At 67.1% G+C, this 17,255-nt stretch overlaps 3 protein-coding genes across 3 annotated transcripts; all 3 read right to left on the reverse strand.

Annotated features, from left to right (window-relative positions):
• Positions 1–5: 5 nt before the first annotated feature.
• On the reverse strand, positions 6–5,926 carry CHLRE_06g310750v5 (uncharacterized protein). Its single transcript, XM_043063791.1, has 12 exons — positions 5,725–5,926; positions 5,550–5,647; positions 5,426–5,476; positions 4,152–5,349; positions 3,679–3,869; positions 3,351–3,503; positions 2,901–3,083; positions 2,508–2,678; positions 2,187–2,321; positions 1,949–2,026; positions 1,644–1,766; positions 6–1,501 (listed from the first exon to the last, which is right to left on the reverse strand). The coding sequence occupies exons 1-12, from the start codon at positions 5,798–5,800 to the stop codon at positions 1,259–1,261; spliced, it is 2,700 nt and encodes an 899-aa protein (XP_042924497.1). The 5' UTR covers positions 5,801–5,926; the 3' UTR covers positions 6–1,258.
• Positions 5,927–6,475: 549 nt separating this feature from the next.
• Positions 6,476–14,411, reverse strand: CHLRE_06g310800v5 (uncharacterized protein). Its single transcript, XM_043063792.1, has 5 exons — positions 14,099–14,411; positions 13,921–13,996; positions 13,252–13,800; positions 12,006–13,064; positions 6,476–11,866 (listed from the first exon to the last, which is right to left on the reverse strand). The coding sequence occupies exons 1-5, from the start codon at positions 14,308–14,310 to the stop codon at positions 7,088–7,090; spliced, it is 6,675 nt and encodes a 2,224-aa protein (XP_042924498.1). The 5' UTR covers positions 14,311–14,411; the 3' UTR covers positions 6,476–7,087.
• A 50-nt stretch (positions 14,412–14,461) lies between these two features.
• CHLRE_06g310850v5 (uncharacterized protein) lies at positions 14,462–17,251 on the reverse strand. The gene is made up of 4 exons (XM_001691140.2): positions 16,973–17,251; positions 16,443–16,685; positions 16,151–16,257; positions 14,462–15,975 (listed from the first exon to the last, which is right to left on the reverse strand). The coding sequence occupies exons 1-4, from the start codon at positions 17,144–17,146 to the stop codon at positions 15,477–15,479; spliced, it is 1,023 nt and encodes a 340-aa protein (XP_001691192.2). The 5' UTR covers positions 17,147–17,251; the 3' UTR covers positions 14,462–15,476.
• Positions 17,252–17,255: the final 4 nt, after the last annotated feature.

The following is a 17,255-nucleotide window of genomic DNA, read 5'->3' on the forward strand; positions in this document are numbered from 1 at the left end:
GTCGCAGATTCGGGTGCTGCGGGGATGAGCCAGTAGGGATGCAACCTGCTGGAGACCACAGGGTTCAGGGGTAACCGATTCGAGCGTTCTGGGTGCAGACCAAAGCAGCAGCCGGCAGTCCCAGGGAGCCCCTTGCCAGGAGTGGGTCAGAAGCAACGGATGGATTGCAAGTTGCACAAGCTAGTACGGTATTTCAGACAAGCTGCAATGCAGGGGAGCGGCCAGTAACTCCAGCGTTCTACCAGCCGTTGCGAATTGGCTGTGGTATACTCGGGTCTGGGAGTACGCTGCACACTACGGGACATTGCGAACCTGGCCCCCACAGATGTCCCATCGCATCAAGGGGAGCGGTCGGGAGTGTGCGTGACATGCTATCCCAACATTCCTAAGTGATTACTCCCCTGCTACAATCCCAGTGGCGTGTTGGTGAGACATCAATGGCCATTCGAGCAAGGTAGCAGACAGCTTACTCAATGCCGGGGTTCACCAATTGGCCCCAGCGCCGGGATAGGATGGGGGATGATCACTCGTGCACGTCTGCAGAAATGCGCGGGGTCCTGAGAATGCGCTTTAGCCCACAGGTGAAATGTAGGCGATGCAAACGAAATGCAGCGCGCCAATCTCATGCTTGGGCCAGCGGTTACAACCATCTGAGCACCTGCGGCCTTCGAGCATCGAATCGCTTATGCCATTGTGCGTGGTCTCAGCCACACACGCCTTCAGTGCACCAACCGCTCTACCGGCGGGCATACGAGAACCTGCTCATCACACGCCGCGCCCTCATCCTCCAGCGCACGCAGCTGCTATCAAGTGTTTCCGCTGCACCCGACTCGATGCCGTGCTTGCGGGTCCGAGCCCTTCGTCACCACAGGCACTGGTCTAATCTCCTTGCTTGCCACCATGGCCTTCGCCCCTGCGCAGTTCGTGTTGCCGTCCGGCGAAACACTCCTCAGCTCCAACCGGAACGTCCCGGCTACTGTATTTACTTGGATATCCTACCACAAAGCCTGCCCGTGCGTCCTGCGCTGGGTCCCTAATAGACCAGCCAATCAGTCGCTTTGAGACCAGCCAGCCGCTCCCCTAACCTATGCACTTCCACCGGTTCCCCGGTCTCATACACGATGCTCATTGCACCCACTAGCTATACTACTCTCATTCACACACGCCACCCGCCACCAGCGCACTACCAGACTAGAGACACCGAGCGCGCGCACACACAACGCGACCGCCCGCAAGCATGAGCGCGAGTCTCGCGACTCTACGCGTCCTGGATGATCTGGTGCACGGCCTCGCTGAGCTCCAACGACTCGGCGCGTACCACCAGCTTCATGGCCACGTTGTTGGCGGCGTCGATGCCGGACGACATGCGCACCAACACCTGCTGGTAGCCCACGAAGATGCCCGCCAGCAGCACCGTGTGGCTGCGCGCATTGGGCGGCACCGCCTCGCTGCCCTCGCACGGCTGCATGCCCAGAATGCCGATGACCGCCTCCACCGCCTCCTGTGGAGAGCAAGCAAGGACAAGAGGGGCGCAAGTCAGCGAGTGCTGCCGTGCTCGTGTTGGTGCCATATCGTGTCACCGGAGGTCGTGCTTTCACTTGTGCTTGTGTACCCGCTGTCCCTGGCCAGCCCACTGCACGCACCTGCAGGCCCTCGCGCACGCCCAGGCCATACTCGTCCTCCTTCTCGGTGCTGGGGTCCAGCTCCTCCCAGGACTTGCGGAAGTTGCTCAGCAGCGTGGGCTTCACGTAGTCCGCCGGGCTCACCTGCGGGAGAAGACAGGCGGCATGACAAGGGGAGCAGGCCTTGAATTCTAAGGCCCAGCACTGCCAGCACCCACATGACTGCCCTGGTACTTGTCCGGCTTCGGCTCCAACGCATCCCGGTCCTAGATAAAGCATGCAGGCAAACCATGCCGCCAATCACTTCACCGTCCACGGCCACGCACCTCCAGGTCCTCCAACACGTACTCGTCGTCATAGCCCTCCTCTTCCGCCTCGCCTGTCCCGGGGTCGATCTCCTTGACCTGCGGGCGGCACGCAGGGACCAGAGGACCACACAGCGTTAGGCACAAGTCGATCTTAACCTGAAGACCCGGTGTGTGGTGACTACTCACCAGCGGCTGCAGTCCATGCAAGGACACCACGACACCACGAGCCGCAGGCCCCGACAAAACCAGCACCCACCTTGAACTTGAGGATGTTGACAATCTTCCCGGTGGCGATGGCGCCCGGCGGCCGAGTCACTACCGTGTAGCACTGGCCCACGCCGTTGAGCGGCATGGTGTCCAGAGGAATGGTAAACGCCTCCTCAAAGTCGCCCTACACGTCATGTCAACCGTGAACATACCCGTCATACTTGGACTGGCTCCAGCAACAAGACCAAGCACGTTGCAGTACTCACCACAACCGCGGCAGGCTGCACCGTCACTCCGCATGCAACCTCACCCGGTTTCAGATAGCGACCTGTTATGAGTCGCGCCCGTCCCTCAACCCCCGTGCACTCACCGCATCCGCCAGGTCCATGGCCACGCTGACGTCCTCCAGCACCTGCTCCGCGATTGTGTTGGTGCAGTTGAACTGAAACACGATGTGGCCCTCGAAGACGTGCTTCACGCAGAAGATGGCATACTCGGTGTCCTCCTCCGTCAGCCGCACCGGCTCGCAGCTCTTGAACACCTGCAGAACGTGAGGCAGCAGCGCGGCAACGGCACCAGCTCAGAATGGTACCATCCGCGGGCGATGCAACTATTCGCCCGGCCCTGCAGAACGCTCAGTCCTGGCGCACGCACACATCCGGCCCTCGCCAGAACTGCAGTGCCAGGGCATCAACCAAGCTCCATCCCTCCACCCAATCCTCCCAGGCCAGCTGCCTGCGCCTCTCCCAAACCCGACACCCACCTCGCCCAGCGGCGCCAGCTGGGGGATCGAGCGCAGCATCTCCGCGTACTCCGCCGTGGGGTCCTTGCGGGTAGCACTGGCGGCCGGCAGCGCGCCGCCGCCGCTGGTGCTGGACGCGCCCGGCATGCCCAGGGCGCCTGAGCCAGCCGCACGAGCCGGGGGCGGCGCCTTGGGGACCACCGACTGCAAGCAATGCCGGAAATGCACGAGCTTAGCGCTGGTATAACGATCCAGTGAACATGAACTGTGACATGAACCCGTAGCGACAAGGCACGGGTCGCGTCCATCCGTGCATGCGCTGACGCATTTCCAGTCTGTCCCCGATGAAGCCCCACCCCTGCCCCACTCCGGCGGCCTACTCTTGTACTGCGTCCCCAGCCATGCCGGTCACATCGCCCTGGCCATCACGCCATCACCAAAGCGATCTTCTGCCGCTGCTGCCCCACTCACGATGTCGAAGGGCTTGTCTGTCCCCACCGCCAGGTAGTCCGCCAGCGCCTTCTCCATGGCCACTAGGTTCACGTCCAGGCGCGGCTGCACTGCGTCCGGCCCGCCCGCCTTGCCCTCCAGCTGCTCCAGGTGCAGCGTGGCGCGGTCACGCACCTGCAACCCAGACCCAACCGCGGTGAAGCAAGGCAGTTGGCCAAGCAAGCATTTCAACAATCCCGCGACGCAGAGCCCGCCGACGTCTCCCCCAAACGGACTGGCAGGCCGCAGCCCCAAGGCCCCAGCAGCTGCAGCTCCCGCGCCATGGCTGCTCCATGCACCCAGCACGCACCTCGTCGTCATTGTCCGACAGCGCTCGCCGCAGGAGCACAATGATGCGGGGGCGCAGGGGCTCGCACGCCGCGCCGAAGTTGGCCAGCGCCGACACGGCGGCCGCGCGCACGGTCGCGTTCTCCAGGATGATGCGGTTGTAAATGTAGCGGATGTACTTCGAGGGCTCCTTCGTCTTCGGCCCCTCCTGGCCTGTAGCCGCACACGAACCGCACGAACCGGTTAGCGCCGCATGAATAACCCTGACCCGCGCGCTCCTAGTCCCACAATCGTTCCCTTATTGAGTAAACCCCCGGAAGCACTGTTGACGCGCCCGGAAAGCGCTTCCTCCTTCGACCGTCGACCATTCGCCGCGCTGAAACGCACGCCACCCCCAACCCTGTCCCACACCGCTTGACCAGGCACCCGCCTGCGTCCCGTGCCCTCGTGTCAGGCTACCCCCTCCCTAGCCATCCACGCTGCCGGCCAACTTACCCAGCAGGTGCAGGACCTGCGTGGACAGGTAGGTGAACTCGCAGTCCTCGATGAACTCGCACAGGTGGCCCAGACCCGTCTCCTTGGCGTCCGGGATCTCCTGGATGAGTACCAGGATGCTCTGCACGATCGCCTTCTTGTACTCGAACCCGCCCTCTTCCCGCAGCACCCCCGACAGGAAGTTCATCAGCGCGCGCTGCTTCGCCGGGAACTTCAGGCACAGGGAGCGGATGGCCTCCACCACCACGATTTTGAAGTCGTCCGCGATGTCCGACATGAAGCTGCCAATCTGCTTGAGCAGCTTCTCCACGCTGGACTCACTGCCGGTTTTGAGGAGGGTAGTGATGGCCAGCGTGGCAATGGAGCGGTTCTGGTCGCTGATAAGCGACTCCATATCGATGTTGCAGTGCGTGACCGCCAGCGGGTGCGTCATGGCGACCTTGTTCAGGGTGCGCACGGCCGCGAAGCGCAGCACGGGCTTGCTGCTGCTCAGGAACAGCTGCAGCACGGTGATGGCGGGCGTCAGCTCCCGTGCTGTCACGTCCCGAAGGTTGCAGATAGCCCGCGCCGCTTCGAAGATGACCACCTCGGCCTTGTGCCGCAGGCAGCTCTCCAGGAACTCGTAGAAGGGGCGCTGCTCGCCACCGGCGCCGGGCTGCGAGTCCTGGATCACCTGGGCGACATACCGGACCAGCAGGCACTGCGCCAGCGGGCTCTTCACGCTGGCTTTAGTGAGGCTGCTGACCAGCTTGCTGATGGCCAGGCGGTCCGAGGCGCGCAGGGCGTGCAGCAGCGCGACCGCATGGAACTGCACCATGTTGTTCTTGTTCTGCGCTGCCTCCTGCACCTCGTTAATCCAGCGCTTAACGATTTCTGCATTGTTGCCCAGCAGGTGCAGTGCGCTGACAAGAGCGGCGCTGGCCACGACCGGCGACTTGTCGACGATGGCCTGCTTCAGGTAGCGCTCTATTTGCGCCAGCAGCTGCGAGTCGATGATCTTGCACAGCACGCGCACTGAGTTGCTGCGGTACAAGTCCGTCTTGCTGTTCATGTCCTTCATCAGCGAGCTGGTCACAATAATAACCTCGTCCGCGCCGGGGCAAATGTCCTTGATGCACAGATACATCATCCGTCGCAGGTTAATGTCCTGCTTCTGGAAGAGCTTTGTGACACCAAAGAACACCTCAGCCGCCTCCTTCTGCAGTTGTGGAGGGGGGTTCGGGGGTTAGACCTATCAGCGAACGGGACCGGGCGCGCACAACAGCTCTCCGCACCTTGGTGAACACCTCGCCCTGGTTCAGCAGGTAGAGCAGCTTGGTAATAACCTGCAATCACCATGCCAGCACACAGTGCGTAAAAACACGCAAGCACGTAGCCCTCCCAGAACCCGGTACCAACCTGCTGGCATCTGCGAGGGTCAATTTGCGGGTCATTGAACACCCTCGCCTCCTGCAGCACCGCGCCCTTGTCGATGCCATAGAAGGGCGAGAACTCCGCTGCAATAGCCACGCGGAACAAAATCTGGTAAGGTCGCTGCTGCAGGCGTCGCGGCAGCGTAGAAGCGAGTCCTTACTCTCGTCCTCGCGGTCCTCGTCCTTCTTCTCAGGCCCCCGCAGGGGAGCCTGCGAGTCCTGAGCCGTGGCAGCCATCGCAGCTGCGCTAAACGACTTCTAGCCTTAACAGCACATAAATTGCCGATCGATCTTGCAGCAGCACAGGGGAGGAATGTATGTCCGGTCACGTCCCGTGTAAACACCTAAACTAACAGCAGCTACCGCAACAGCTGGCGACCGCCTAGCGAGCTCATAGGCGAGCCAATTTCAGCCGCGCGCTCCCATGCGCAATGGCCCCGCTTCGCAAACCCCCGCCCCAGAGTATCTGAAGTAGTCAGTGTTATCCATTCCTTTCATGCGGAACATGCCCTGCAATTACTGGCGCCTGCACACGGACACGACAAACATGCGCATGCTTGCACCGCAACACCAGCCCTTGCGGCAAACTTTGCATTTCTGGTCATAGGCAGGCCGATTCGCAGGCGCGTGAGGCATCGGCTTGGCTGGGCGTGGGTTCCGAAGCGGTACGTGTGGAGTCACGCAGCACAGTGGAACGTGGCGGGGTTTAACTGGGTTTGTCGTTCTTGCCGGTTTGTCGCTATGATGCTGTTGCTGCCGCTGAATGTGGCGATAGGCGTTGCCATTTGCTACGTGCAAAAGGCAGAAGTAGCTTGGGGACACAACTAAGAGGCGCATAACCCGCCAGGGAGGAGGAGGGGAGCACAGGTTGGGAACCATGAGACAGACGGGGTCATGTGTGCGGGGCTGGATTCCAAGGAACTGCGCTCGTGTTACCATGGAGGCTCCAGTTTAGAGCCTTTGAAGGGGCAGCATGGACGCAAGTGTGTTAATAGGGCAAGCCGGCAAGGCCATTCTCGGGCCGCCTCCCGGGCAAGTGCTCCATCTTTTGATGCCACATGCGAGCGGGTGCCAAGTCACGCTCTCCTTGGCCCCGCCCAGTGTTCGAAAACCACTCCGCGTATCGGCGTATGTATGCATATACAATTTACCTTGATTATACCGTATGCTGCTTACGAACATAGCTGTGTCTCCTTATTGTCCTGAAACTGTGACAGCCAAGCAAAATTACATCACAACCTTGTACATCCGTGCCTCATTCGCACATAAAAGTGCCGCCTGCGCGGCTGCACCAAGCTGCATTCGATCCTCCTGCTATTGCATTACCGTTGTGACTATCCCCTAGCTGACGCAATATCTCAAAAACGCACCACCCAAAACACAAGCGGTGCGGGGCGCTAGAGCGCACCGCCGCATCACATGGCGTATGTGCATGTGACGTATGTGCATGTGCATATGCACCCAGAACCAATGCTATGTGGTCTCTGCATCAATACGTCACTATTGTAACATCTGCTGCTCTCACTACTGCTGCAGCTGCTGCTCCTGCACCGGCGACCTGTACAGCGGCGGCGACAGAGGCGACACGCCCAGGCCCGCAGCCGCGGCGGCCGCTGGCGGCGGTGTGCCCGCCAGCGGCAGGTGCGTCACCACTAGCGGCACCGGCCGCGTGCGCACCTTGGCCAGGAACGTGGCGGTGGGCCGCATGAAGCCGGGCGCGTCGCCCGCCGCGGCCGCCGCCGCCGCCGCCTCGCTCAGCCGTTGCAGCCGCCGCCGCGCGCGCGCCTCCGCCACGCCGGCGTCACTGGCGCGGCGCGGCGTGGAGGCGGCGGACAGGAAGGCGCGGCGGTGGCAGGTGCAGCAGGGCTGGAAGGGCGAGGCGGTGGCGAGGTCGGCGCCGGCGACCGAGGTGCGCGCGGAGCGGGTGCCCAGGGCGGGGCTGGCGGGGCCGCCGTAGGTCAGCGGCGCGCCGCACACCGAGTGCCGGGTGGTGCCGCGCAGCCGCCCGCCGCCGCTAGCCGCAGACATGGGGCTGCGGGCGGCGGCCGCAGACGCAGACGTCGCGGCGGCAGCGGCAAGGGCCTGGTACCGGCCTCCGCAGCACTGGCAGCGCCGGCAGGGCTCCCACTCGCTGGCAGGGCGCGCGGGGCCGCCGATGCTCGAGGAGGCGTTGCTGCTGCGGCGGCCGCCGCCCACCACCGCACGGCTCAGCGCAATCACAGGCGGGCAGCCGTCGGCCTCAGCGCCATCATCCACACCCGCACCAGTGTCGGCCGTGTCGGCGCGGGCGGCCCCGAAGGCTTCGGGCGTGGGCACGGGCCCGGCGTCCGGCGCCTCCCCCAGCATGAGGTGGTGGCGGTGGCAGCAGGCCGCGTGCGCGTGCGTGTGCGCGCAGCGGTGCGACGGCCGCAGCGGCTGCAACAGCGCTAGCTGCTGGTGTCGCTCCGGCAGCAGGGAGGAGCGCGGCGAGGCACCGGCCGCGGAGGCAGCAGCGGAGGCAATCGAGCAGCCGCAGCAGTCGCTGTACAGAGCTGCAGCCTCGGTGGCGGCCTCCGCCACGGCCTCTGCGGCGGCCTCGGCCTCCAGCTCCGCCGCCGCCTCCACCGCCCAGGCCCAGGTGGCGGCGTTACGGGTGGCCGTGGTGGAGGCGCTGGTGGCCGTGGAGGCGGTGACGGTGGGGCAGGCGGCGGCGGTGGCCTTGGCGGCGTTGCTGAAGCAGCTGGTCGGCGCAGATGCGGCGGCGGCGGCGGCGGCGGCTACAATGGTGGCCAGTGGCGGCGTGGCGGGCGCCATAGGGTCGGCGGCGGCAGCGGCGGCGGCGGCGGGCTGGTACGGCGGGTACGGCGAGTACTGCAGCAGCAGCTGCTGCTGCTGCTGCTTGGCGCCGGGCTCGGTCGTGCCGCCTTGAGACTTGACATCGCGCTGTCCAAACCGTGCGCGCAGGTTCGACGCGGGCCATGCCTCGTCGTGGTCGCTGTCATCATCCGACGCCTCCTCGCCCGCGCTAGCCACAACACCATCCTCGTCCTCCTCCACGTGGCCACTGGCGCGCGCCGCGGCCTCGCCCGCAAAGCGACTGCAGCGGCGAGCGGCAATAGCAGCTGCCGAGTCGGCGTCTGCGTCTGCAGCAGCCGTGGTGGTGGTGGCGGCGGCGGACGTGTGAGTGCTGCCCAGCCAGAAGCTGGTGCTGCAGGCGGCACTGGCACTGCTACTGCCGCCGTCCAGCAGCTCCGCCTGCGGCCGCAGCTGCAGCTGCAGCTCCTGAGACTGGGGCTGGGTCCAGGGCTGCGCCTCCTCTTCGCACGGCTCCTCCACTTCCTCCACCTCCTCCACCTCCTCCACCTCCTCCTCGGGGATGGCGTCGTCCAGCGCACCCAAGTGCTCCAGCAGAGCTTCGTCGCAGGCGTACCGGTAGACACCAGCCTCGTCAGGCACAGCCTCAAACACTGTCTTGGAAAGACGCTCGGGCACAGACGCAACATCGCCGGCACTGGTATCACCGATGGCAGCACTGTTGGTGATGGCGGCAGCACTGTTAGTAGCGGCGGCGGCGGTCGCGGCGGCGGCGGCGGCGGCCTGCTGCTGGATCTGGACTTCAACATCGCCAACACCACCATCAGCGCGCTCGGGCGCTGAGGGCTCAGAGGAGCTGATGTCGGCCTCAATGCTGGTGCTGGTGCTGGCGCGGCGACTGGCACCGCAGGCCGCGTCGGCAGTAGCCGCGTCGGTCTCAGGCTCGGGCTCCTCAGCAGCAGCAGACGCAAGCGCAGCCGCGGCAGCGGCCGCATAGCCACAGGGGGCCACAGCTGACTTCTCAAAGCCGGCAAGCAGCGCAGCACTACTGTCGCCGCCGCTGAGGCCGTCGTCGCTGCCGACTGACGGCGTGTGGCGCAGGTGCGTCTGCATCAGCCGGCGGTGAGACGTCTGTGACTGCTGCCACTGCCACTGCTGCCACTGCTGCCACTGCACGGCGGGCAGGCGGACCGCGGCCGGCTGCTGGGTCAGTGGCGGCTGCTGGGGCGGTGGCGGCTGCTGGGGCGGTGGCGGTGGGGGGAGCGGCAGCGCGGGCGACGCCTCGCACTGCTGGCCCATACGCGGGCGGCGCACAGCGGCCGCGATGACGCCAGCCGAGGTTGCCGAGGCGGCGGTTGCAACCACCGCCCACTGCTGCCCCGTGGCAGACTCCTCCACCTCGCCCTCCTCCTCCGGCAGCTCGTCATCGCCGCTCATGACGCCGTCAATGGAGGGACCGGTGCGGCCCGCGGACACGAGCACGCGGAAGAAACCGTCATCATCATCGGCGCCGCCGGCAGCGGCCGCAGCAAACGGGTCGGCGGCGGCGGCGGCGGTGGCGGCGGCGGTGGCGGTGGCGGTGGGGGTGGGGGTGGCGGGGCTAGGTGCGGGCGCGGAGGCGGCCAGGCAGCTCCATGCCGCGAGCAGGTGGTGGTGCTCCCGCTCCCTCAGAGCCGCAGCGGTGGCGGCCTCGGCGGCAGCGGTCTCGATGGCGGCGGTCTCGGCGGCGGCGGTCTCGGCGACGGTCTCGACAGCAGCAGTGCCGCAGGCGGCGGTGCAGGCGGCGGTGCTGGTGGCGGCCTCAGCCACAGTGGCCGTCTGTGTGCCGGCGTCAGCGTTGCACACGCCCAGCGCCGCGGACAGCGACACCACTGGGTGCAGGGCGACGGGGGTGGCGGGCGCAGTGGCAGGTGCCGGGGCGGGGGCGGCGGCAGGCACAGACTCGTGGAGCATCAGCGCGGTGCGCAGCGATGCGGCCGAGACGAGTGCCGCGGCGGCGGCCGAGGCGGCGGCGGTGGCGGCGCTGCTGGCGTTGGCGTTGGCGGCCACGGCGTTGGCGGCCGTGGTGGCGGCGGCAGCGGCCGAGGTCGCGGCGGCAGCAGCCGTGGTGGCGGCAGCAGCGGCGGAGGCGGCCGCAGCGGCGACGGAGGTGAAGGCGGGGCCGGCAAAGGCCAGTGCTGCGGCGAAGGGCAGTGCGGCGTTCTCCAGCGGGGGCTGGGGCTGGCGTTGCTGTGTGAAGCTGTAGCAGCTGTGGTTGGCGGCGGACGGTGTGCTGGGCGCCGAAGCAACCACCTGCACCGGCCGAGAGGCGGTCGACGCGAAGCCACCAAAGCCCACCTCCGCCTCCGCAGGCTGCTGGGCCTCCTGCTGTTGCGCCGCGACCCCCTCCTCCTCTTCCTCCTCAAAGGCCCGGTTGCGGCGGCGGTCAAAGCCCAGCAGCATCACCTTCTCACGCATGGTCGGCCGCGGCCGCCGCACGTGGTGGTGGCGGGGTGAGGAGGACGACCAGCTGGCACGAGCGGCCCGGCCGCCGCCAGCAGCAGCAGCAGCAGCAGGGGTGGGGCTGCAGGCGGCGGATGCGGTTACGGCTGTGGTCGCGGCGACTGGGCTGGCGCCGCCGCAAGACACGGCAGGGCGGCCACGCGGCCGGCCGAGTGGTGAGGTGTTGGCGGAGCGAGGCGCTGCCTGCTTCCAGGCCGTGCCTTGTTGCTGAGGGGGAGGAACAGACACGGTCGCCTCCTCAACAGCCACTGGCGCCTCCTCCACCTCCTGCACTTCCCCGTCTTCCTCCTCGTCCTCCTCCTCCGCCACCACGTCGTCATCGTCGTACGGTACCGAGGTAACGCCGTACAGGCTGTTCTCGTGCATGATGGGCAGCGAGGGGACCGAGGGGGGAGCCAGGTCGGTGGCGGCGGCGGCGGCGGCGGCGGCAGACGAGCAGGAGCCGGCGGAGGCGGCCTCATGGAGGTCGCCGAATGTGTGGGCCGCCGCCCGGGGGCTGTCACTGCACTCGCTGACACCGCTGGCGGCCGCGGCGGCTGTGGCGGCGGACATGGAGGTGCGCAGGCGGTGCGGCGAGGGGGCGGTCGGCTGCCCGTTGGGGTGGAAGCGGCCGTGGTACGGCAGGTGCGGCAGCGGCAGGTGGTGGTGGTTGTGCGCTTGCAGCAGCAGGTGCAGCGGCGATGTGGCGGGGTTGATCAGGTCCAGGGTCAGACAGCCGCCCACACCCGCACCCGCACCCGCGGCCCCGTCCATCGCCCCACTGCTGCCAGTAGCGCGGCGGGAGCCGGCGCGGCTGCGGCTGCAGGAGCGGCTGCCGCTGCGGCTGCCGCCGCGGCTGCTGCCGCCGCTGCTGCCGCTGCTGCCTCGCTCGGTGTCTGTGTGGACGTGGTGGTGGTGGTTGGTGATGGTGAAGTGCTGCATGTATTGGGGGCCCAGCGGCACAAAGCCACTGCCCACCAGCGGCGGCGCCCCGGGCGGCGGTGTGCTGCACCGAGGCGGCGTGGACACCTGTGTGGGGGCGGAGAAGGGAACAAACATGAGTACGTACTGGTAATGAGAGATCAGGCCAGCGGAGGGTAAAGACCTGGAACGTTGGAGGAGGGAGGGAGGGACAGGCTTGAATCCAGCTACACCGATCACTACTCACCTCGGCAGTGAGAGGCGCAGCCGCCGCCTCCTCATCCGCCGCCGCGCCGCCCTCGCTGTCCTGTTGCTGCGGCGGCTTGCGGCCGCGGGCCACGGGTGCCGTGGAGGCGTACTGCTGCTGCGAGTACTGCGCGCGGCCGTAGCCCAGAGACGTCAGCGGCGGCGCCGCAGCGGCCCGGCTGCTGCTGGGGCCGGCCGCCGGCGCTTGCTGGGCCTGCGGCTGCGGCTCCTGCGGCTCCTGCGGCTGGGACGGCTGGGACGGCTGGGACGGCTGGGGTGGCTGGGACGGCTGGGGCGGCTGGGGCGTCGTGGCGGCCACCGGTGCAGCGGAAGCGGACGTGGAGGCGGTCGTGGAGGCGGCGGCCAGCATGTCGAGCGAGGCGCTGCTGGGAGCGGCTGCGAGCGGCTCCTGGAACAGCTGCCGCCGCTGGGGCAGCATGACAGACGGCGCGGTCGCACCATGAACTTGCGACACTGCTGGGGAACGCGAGCACGGCTCGGGACAGAGTGCTGACGGTACCGCAGTCACTGCCGCAGCAGCTGTTGCCGCCGCGCACCCAGGTCCTTGTGGGGCCGCCGCCACCTCCGCCTCCTCCGCCTCCTGCGCCAGCACCACAGACGTGTCCGCGGCAGCGCATGCAACCGCGAGGCGGCCTGCTGCGTCGGCCGCCGGCCGCGGCGCCTCCTCCTGCTCCGGCTCCTGCGCTGGCTCCTGGCTAGTGGTGCGCCGCTCAGGTGCTGTCGAGCAGGCGCCTTGCGGGCGCGGCGCCGTCAACATGTGGAGGTGCTGTTGGTGGTACTGCTGGTGGCGCGGGGCGGCGAGGTCGGCGCTGCAGGGCGGCGGCGGTGGCATGGTGCTCGTCGGCGGATGGCTGGTAGCGACGGGCTCGGCGGGCGGCAAGCAACCCCAATGGGGGGCGGCTGTTGCCTCTGGTGCTGCTGCCGACATGGAGGTCGGCTCGACAGTTGGGAGCGCCGCAGTCGCAGAGGACGCTTCGTAGGAAGTCAGCGCAGGGTGGGCGGCCACGGCGCTGATGCTGGTGCCGGCGATGGTGCTGGCCTGCGGCGGGCGGGCGGCGGGCGGGCAAACACACACGGGTGGGGGTGAGAGGGGCGTCGGAGCACGTGTCCCTGGGCGGGCGTGTGTCGGCTGGCAGGCCGCGTGCCCTGACGAGTGTGATGGCAGGTTCTCGTCACACACACACACACACACACACACACACACACACACACACACACACACACACCTGCATGCCGCCATCAGCCGAGACCACAGCCTGTGATGACCTCCAGGGCCGAGCAACCGCGGCCTCCCGCGGGGCCCCCTGCACCTGCACCTGCACCTCCCCCTGCTGCTGCACCTCCTCATACACCTGCACCTCCTCATGCTGCTGCCAGCGCGGTTGCTGCTGGTGCTGCCAGTGATGGTGATGGTGGCGCCGCGGTTGCGGGTGCAGGTGTAAGTGCTGGCCCGCTGCTGTCGAGTGCGGCTGCGGCGGCTGTGGCGCCTCCTCGCGGGCCGAGTCCAGGTCTAGGTCGTGCGACTGCACTGCTGGTTGCAGCTCGGGGGCCGCGCCGGCGTCCGCGGCAGCCACGTCGCTACTGCGGCTGCAGGCGCTACTGCTGCGGCTGCAGGAGCGGCTGGCACTGGCGCGGCGGGCGGGCAGCAGCGGGCCGTGGCGCAGGTATAGGTAGGAGGAGGAGGAGGAGGAGGCGCGGGGGGTATGGGGGCCGGATGAGGAGACGTCGTCAGGCGTCAGGGCTGCCAGGAGGCCAATACGCTCACCAGCTCGGCACTGCAGGCAGGGGCATGAATGCGCGGCGTATGAGTAAGACTGAGGGGAGGTGGTGGAGAGCTGGTGGGCAGAACCCGAGGACATGCAGATGCAGGGAAGGACCTGCTTGACATGACTCACCCCAGGGCCGCTACCGCCGCTGACACGACTGCCCTCGGATCCGCGGAAGGTGGGCGATTGCTTTATTAAGAGCTCTCTGCGCAGTTGGGTTTCAGTCAACGTGGACGTTATCACTGAAATCAAGGCCTAGCAAGCACGAGTCCTCCCCGCATGTGCAGCATGCGCGACGGCATCCTACCTCCGGATTTCAAGATACTTCAGCAGATAGCAAGCCAGCCCGCCCAGTCCAGCAGCCGCGATGATGACTGTCAGCGTGGCATCGCTCCATCGCGGAAAAGCCCGCCGCAGGGCGACTTGGAGAATGGGAATCGAGGCAGAGACGGAGAGGCGCTGCGCCCCCTCGTGAAGGTGCGTGCGCGAGTAGGCTTCAAGTAATAAGTATGAATGCATTTTGCTTGTTGTATGGAGAGCGGCCGTCTGCGCGGGCTATTTAAGGAAGCGACGCCGATCGGCGCGACGACTACTGGCGCATGCGTCTGACCTTCACCCGCAAACGCCCGACCTTTTGCCCCGAGCAGTAAAAATGGTGATTATATTAAATCATTATAGCCATTTACAGGGCCATACCGCCGACCCTGGCAAAAATCGACAGTCTTGTCGTGCGAAAAACGAAACGACCACGAAGTTTGGTGGCGCTTGCGCTCCCACCTACACCTTCAGTGCATCCACAACAAATGAAAAGCACTCTGGAATTACATAATAACAAGTCCCGAAACAAGAACCCTCAACCCGCCTTCTGGCGGGCTGCAAGCCTGCACCGCCGCGTACACCTCGACAGAGCTCTCGCTCACCCTCGCTCACAGGGCTGACTGAATCCACCAATCAAACTCCACCGGCATCGCATCACTATACAGTTCGTGACGCCAGCACTTGCCACCTCAGGTCTCAACGCACGTCTCAACGCTGCGAAATCGGGCTGTCCGGCAGCGCCTTGCACCAGCCGCTCTGGCCAGGCACGCGAGGCGCAGCTGCAGCCGCCAGCCCTCCCTCTGCCCAGTGTGAGCATGTGGCGGGGGCGGCAGTAGCTAGTGCATATGCTGTCGTCTGGCGCCATCAGTGACCACGGGTGAGGCCGCGGTGGGCAGCCGCGGGTGGCGGGTGGCGGGGGGTCACGGCGGCCGCCGACGCCCATTAAACGCCCCGAGTCCGCAGGCGACCTGCGCCGTGGCGAGGCGGCTGCATGCTGCACGCGGCGCCGTTGAGTGCGTATGTGTGTACGTATGCGTGTTGATGGCAAGCATCTTCACGCCCGCACGAGGCTGCCGCACGCCCCATGACCGAAGCGCACCCGTCGCGGTGATGCATGGCACTGCTGCTGGTGGCTGGTGGCGGTGGTGGCAGTGGTGGCGGTTGTGGCGGTGGCGGGTGGCCCGCTTCACGCCGTTGTGGTGCGGAGCGGCGGCCGCAGTCCGGCGCTGTGGACATGCGCTGAACGCACTACGCACCGGGCCCACCCACACGTCCACACACATGCGGCAGTGAGGCGCCCTCACGGTCCTGTGGTCCTCATCGTCGTCTGACCACTTGGCAGGAGCACATGCCCGGCGGCACTCGGCTCAGGGCACGCCGCGGGCCGCCGCCGCCACCGCGGGCGGCCGCAGCGACTGCTGCAGCGACTGCTGCAGCGACTGCTGCTGCGGCTCCGGCGGTGGCGAGAAGGGCGGCGACAGCAGTGCCGAAAGCGACTCGCCCTCGCCCTCGCCCTCGTCCGGGAAAAACGGCACGTCGCCACGCAGCAGCTGAGCCGGGCCGGCGGCGCCCGCAGGTGCAGGGTGCGGGTGCTGGTGCTGATGGTGTGCGCCGCCGCTCCCTCCAGCAGCAGCGGCACCTGCCGCGCCCCCGCCCAGCGCCGCTGCGGCCCCGGGGCCTGAGCCAGCCGCCCCCGTGACGCCGCCGCCCTGCAGCTGCAGCGGGTGTGGGTGCTGCGGCGGGGGCAGGTGTGTGATGTTGGCCAGCGGCAGCTCCAGAAGGCGCCCGCCCACCCTCTCCGCCTGGGCGGGGTCGTGGGACGCCCACACCAGCGCCGCGCCGCACGTGACGAGAACCCGCTCCACCCTGTGAGTGCGCGTGTAAGGGGCACATGGGCGGGAGCCAGGCAGACAGGCGGGTTGGACGCGGGTGGGTCCACCAGCTGGCCACCAAGGAGGGCGCGATGCACAGCACTGCCCAACTGCATGAACCCCAATCCTTCCCCACCCGCTGCTCCCCGGTGTCCCCTGCCCGCCCGCACCTGAGCGCCGCCTCCAGGTCGCATGCCGAGGTGGGCTCGTCCAGCAGCAGCACCTGCGGGCCCAGAGCCACACTGATGGCCAGAGCCACACGCTGAGCCTGGCCGCCCTGCAGGAGGTGGAGGCACCGGCAGCAGCAACAGCAACAGCGGCAGTAGCAGGTGACATAGGTGCGGCGGACAGGCGACAGGGGCTGTGGCAGCGGCGAGTGGGTGTTGTGACTGCACTTCGCAGCACTCCAACCACCCCGACTCCGCCCTCCCGCACCCCTCCCCTCCCTCCCCTGTTACTCACCGACAGCTCGCCCCACTGCTGGTGCAGCACGCCCTGCTCCAGACCCAGTGCCGCCACCAGGGCCGGCAGGTCGCCGCGCGGCCGGCCCCGCTGCGCCGCGAAGCGCTGGGCTGCGAAGTAGGACTCCGCGGGTGTGCCGCGCAGGCTGGTGGCGCGGCTCTGGGGCACGTAGGCCACAGCGGTGCGCCAGGCGGGGTAGCCCACGGCGGCGGGCGGGCTGCCGTGCAGCAGGAGCGTGCCGGCCTGGCGCGGGCGCGGGTGGGGAGATGGGGTTGGCGGGAAAGGATTGGGCGGGCTGGCATGGGAGGGAGGGAGGGACAGGCATGGACGCATGCGGCGTTGCCTGTGCTGCGCGAGGGCCCGGGGCATGCAGGTAGCTGGAACCTGCATCCTCGGACTCCTCTTTCAGGGCGCAACGCGCATGGGGAGCGGCCAACGCTGGGCAGCGAGCACATGGCCTTGAGGGGGGGCTGTGGGGGCTGGGGCAAGTTCGTGCAGGTTAGCGTGTAGGCATTGCTCCCCCGCCGCACCTGCGCATGGTCCAGGCACGCCAGCGCACGCAGCAGCAGCGACTTGCCCACACCGCTGGGCCCGCGCACGAACAGCACCTGGCCCTCGTCCAGGCTGAAGCTGATGTTCTGCAAGATGGTGCGCTCGCCCACGTCGCGACGAAGGCCGCGCACCTCCAGCAGCGGTACTGACATTCTTAATTTTATTATAATCCACAACTGAGCAACACTGACAACAAAATATGCTGATATGCGGGGGCAATCGAACCACGTAGCTTATCAACAAGCACCGTGGGCTTCGCCT

The sequence above is a fragment of the Chlamydomonas reinhardtii genome, chromosome 6 (genome assembly GCF_000002595.2).
Source record: "Chlamydomonas reinhardtii strain CC-503 cw92 mt+ chromosome 6, whole genome shotgun sequence".
Lineage (NCBI taxonomy): Eukaryota > Viridiplantae > Chlorophyta > Chlorophyceae > Chlamydomonadales > Chlamydomonadaceae > Chlamydomonas > Chlamydomonas reinhardtii.

Bases quoted from the DNA above. Each gene is read 5' to 3' on its own strand.
- CHLRE_06g310750v5 (XM_043063791.1), bottom strand. From the start codon at position 5,800: ATGGCTGCCACGGCTCAGGACTCGCAGGCTCCCCTGCGGGGGCCTGAG. The intron at 3,084-3,350 runs GTGAGTGGGGCA...CATTGCTTGCAG, and splicing joins CAGACAAGCCCTTCGACATC to TCGGTGGTCCCCAAGGCGCC. The intron at 1,767-1,948 runs GTGCGTGGCCGT...CTTCTCCCGCAG, and splicing joins ACGTGTTGGAGGACCTGGAG to GTGAGCCCGGCGGACTACGT.
- CHLRE_06g310800v5 (XM_043063792.1), bottom strand. From the start codon at position 14,310: ATGCATTCATACTTATTACTTGAAGCCTACTCGCGCACGCACCTTCAC. The intron at 13,997-14,098 runs GTAGGATGCCGT...CCAACTGCGCAG, and splicing joins AAGTATCTTGAAATCCGGAG to AGAGCTCTTAATAAAGCAAT. The intron at 13,801-13,920 runs GTGAGTCATGTC...CCCTGCCTGCAG, and splicing joins GCGGCGGTAGCGGCCCTGGG to TGCCGAGCTGGTGAGCGTAT.
- CHLRE_06g310850v5 (XM_001691140.2), bottom strand. From the start codon at position 17,146: ATGTCAGTACCGCTGCTGGAGGTGCGCGGCCTTCGTCGCGACGTGGGC. The intron at 16,686-16,972 runs GTGCGGCGGGGG...CGCCCGCGCCAG, and splicing joins CGTGCCTGGACCATGCGCAG to GCCGGCACGCTCCTGCTGCA. The intron at 15,976-16,150 runs GTGCGGGCGGGC...GCGCACTCACAG, and splicing joins GACCTGGAGGCGGCGCTCAG to GGTGGAGCGGGTTCTCGTCA.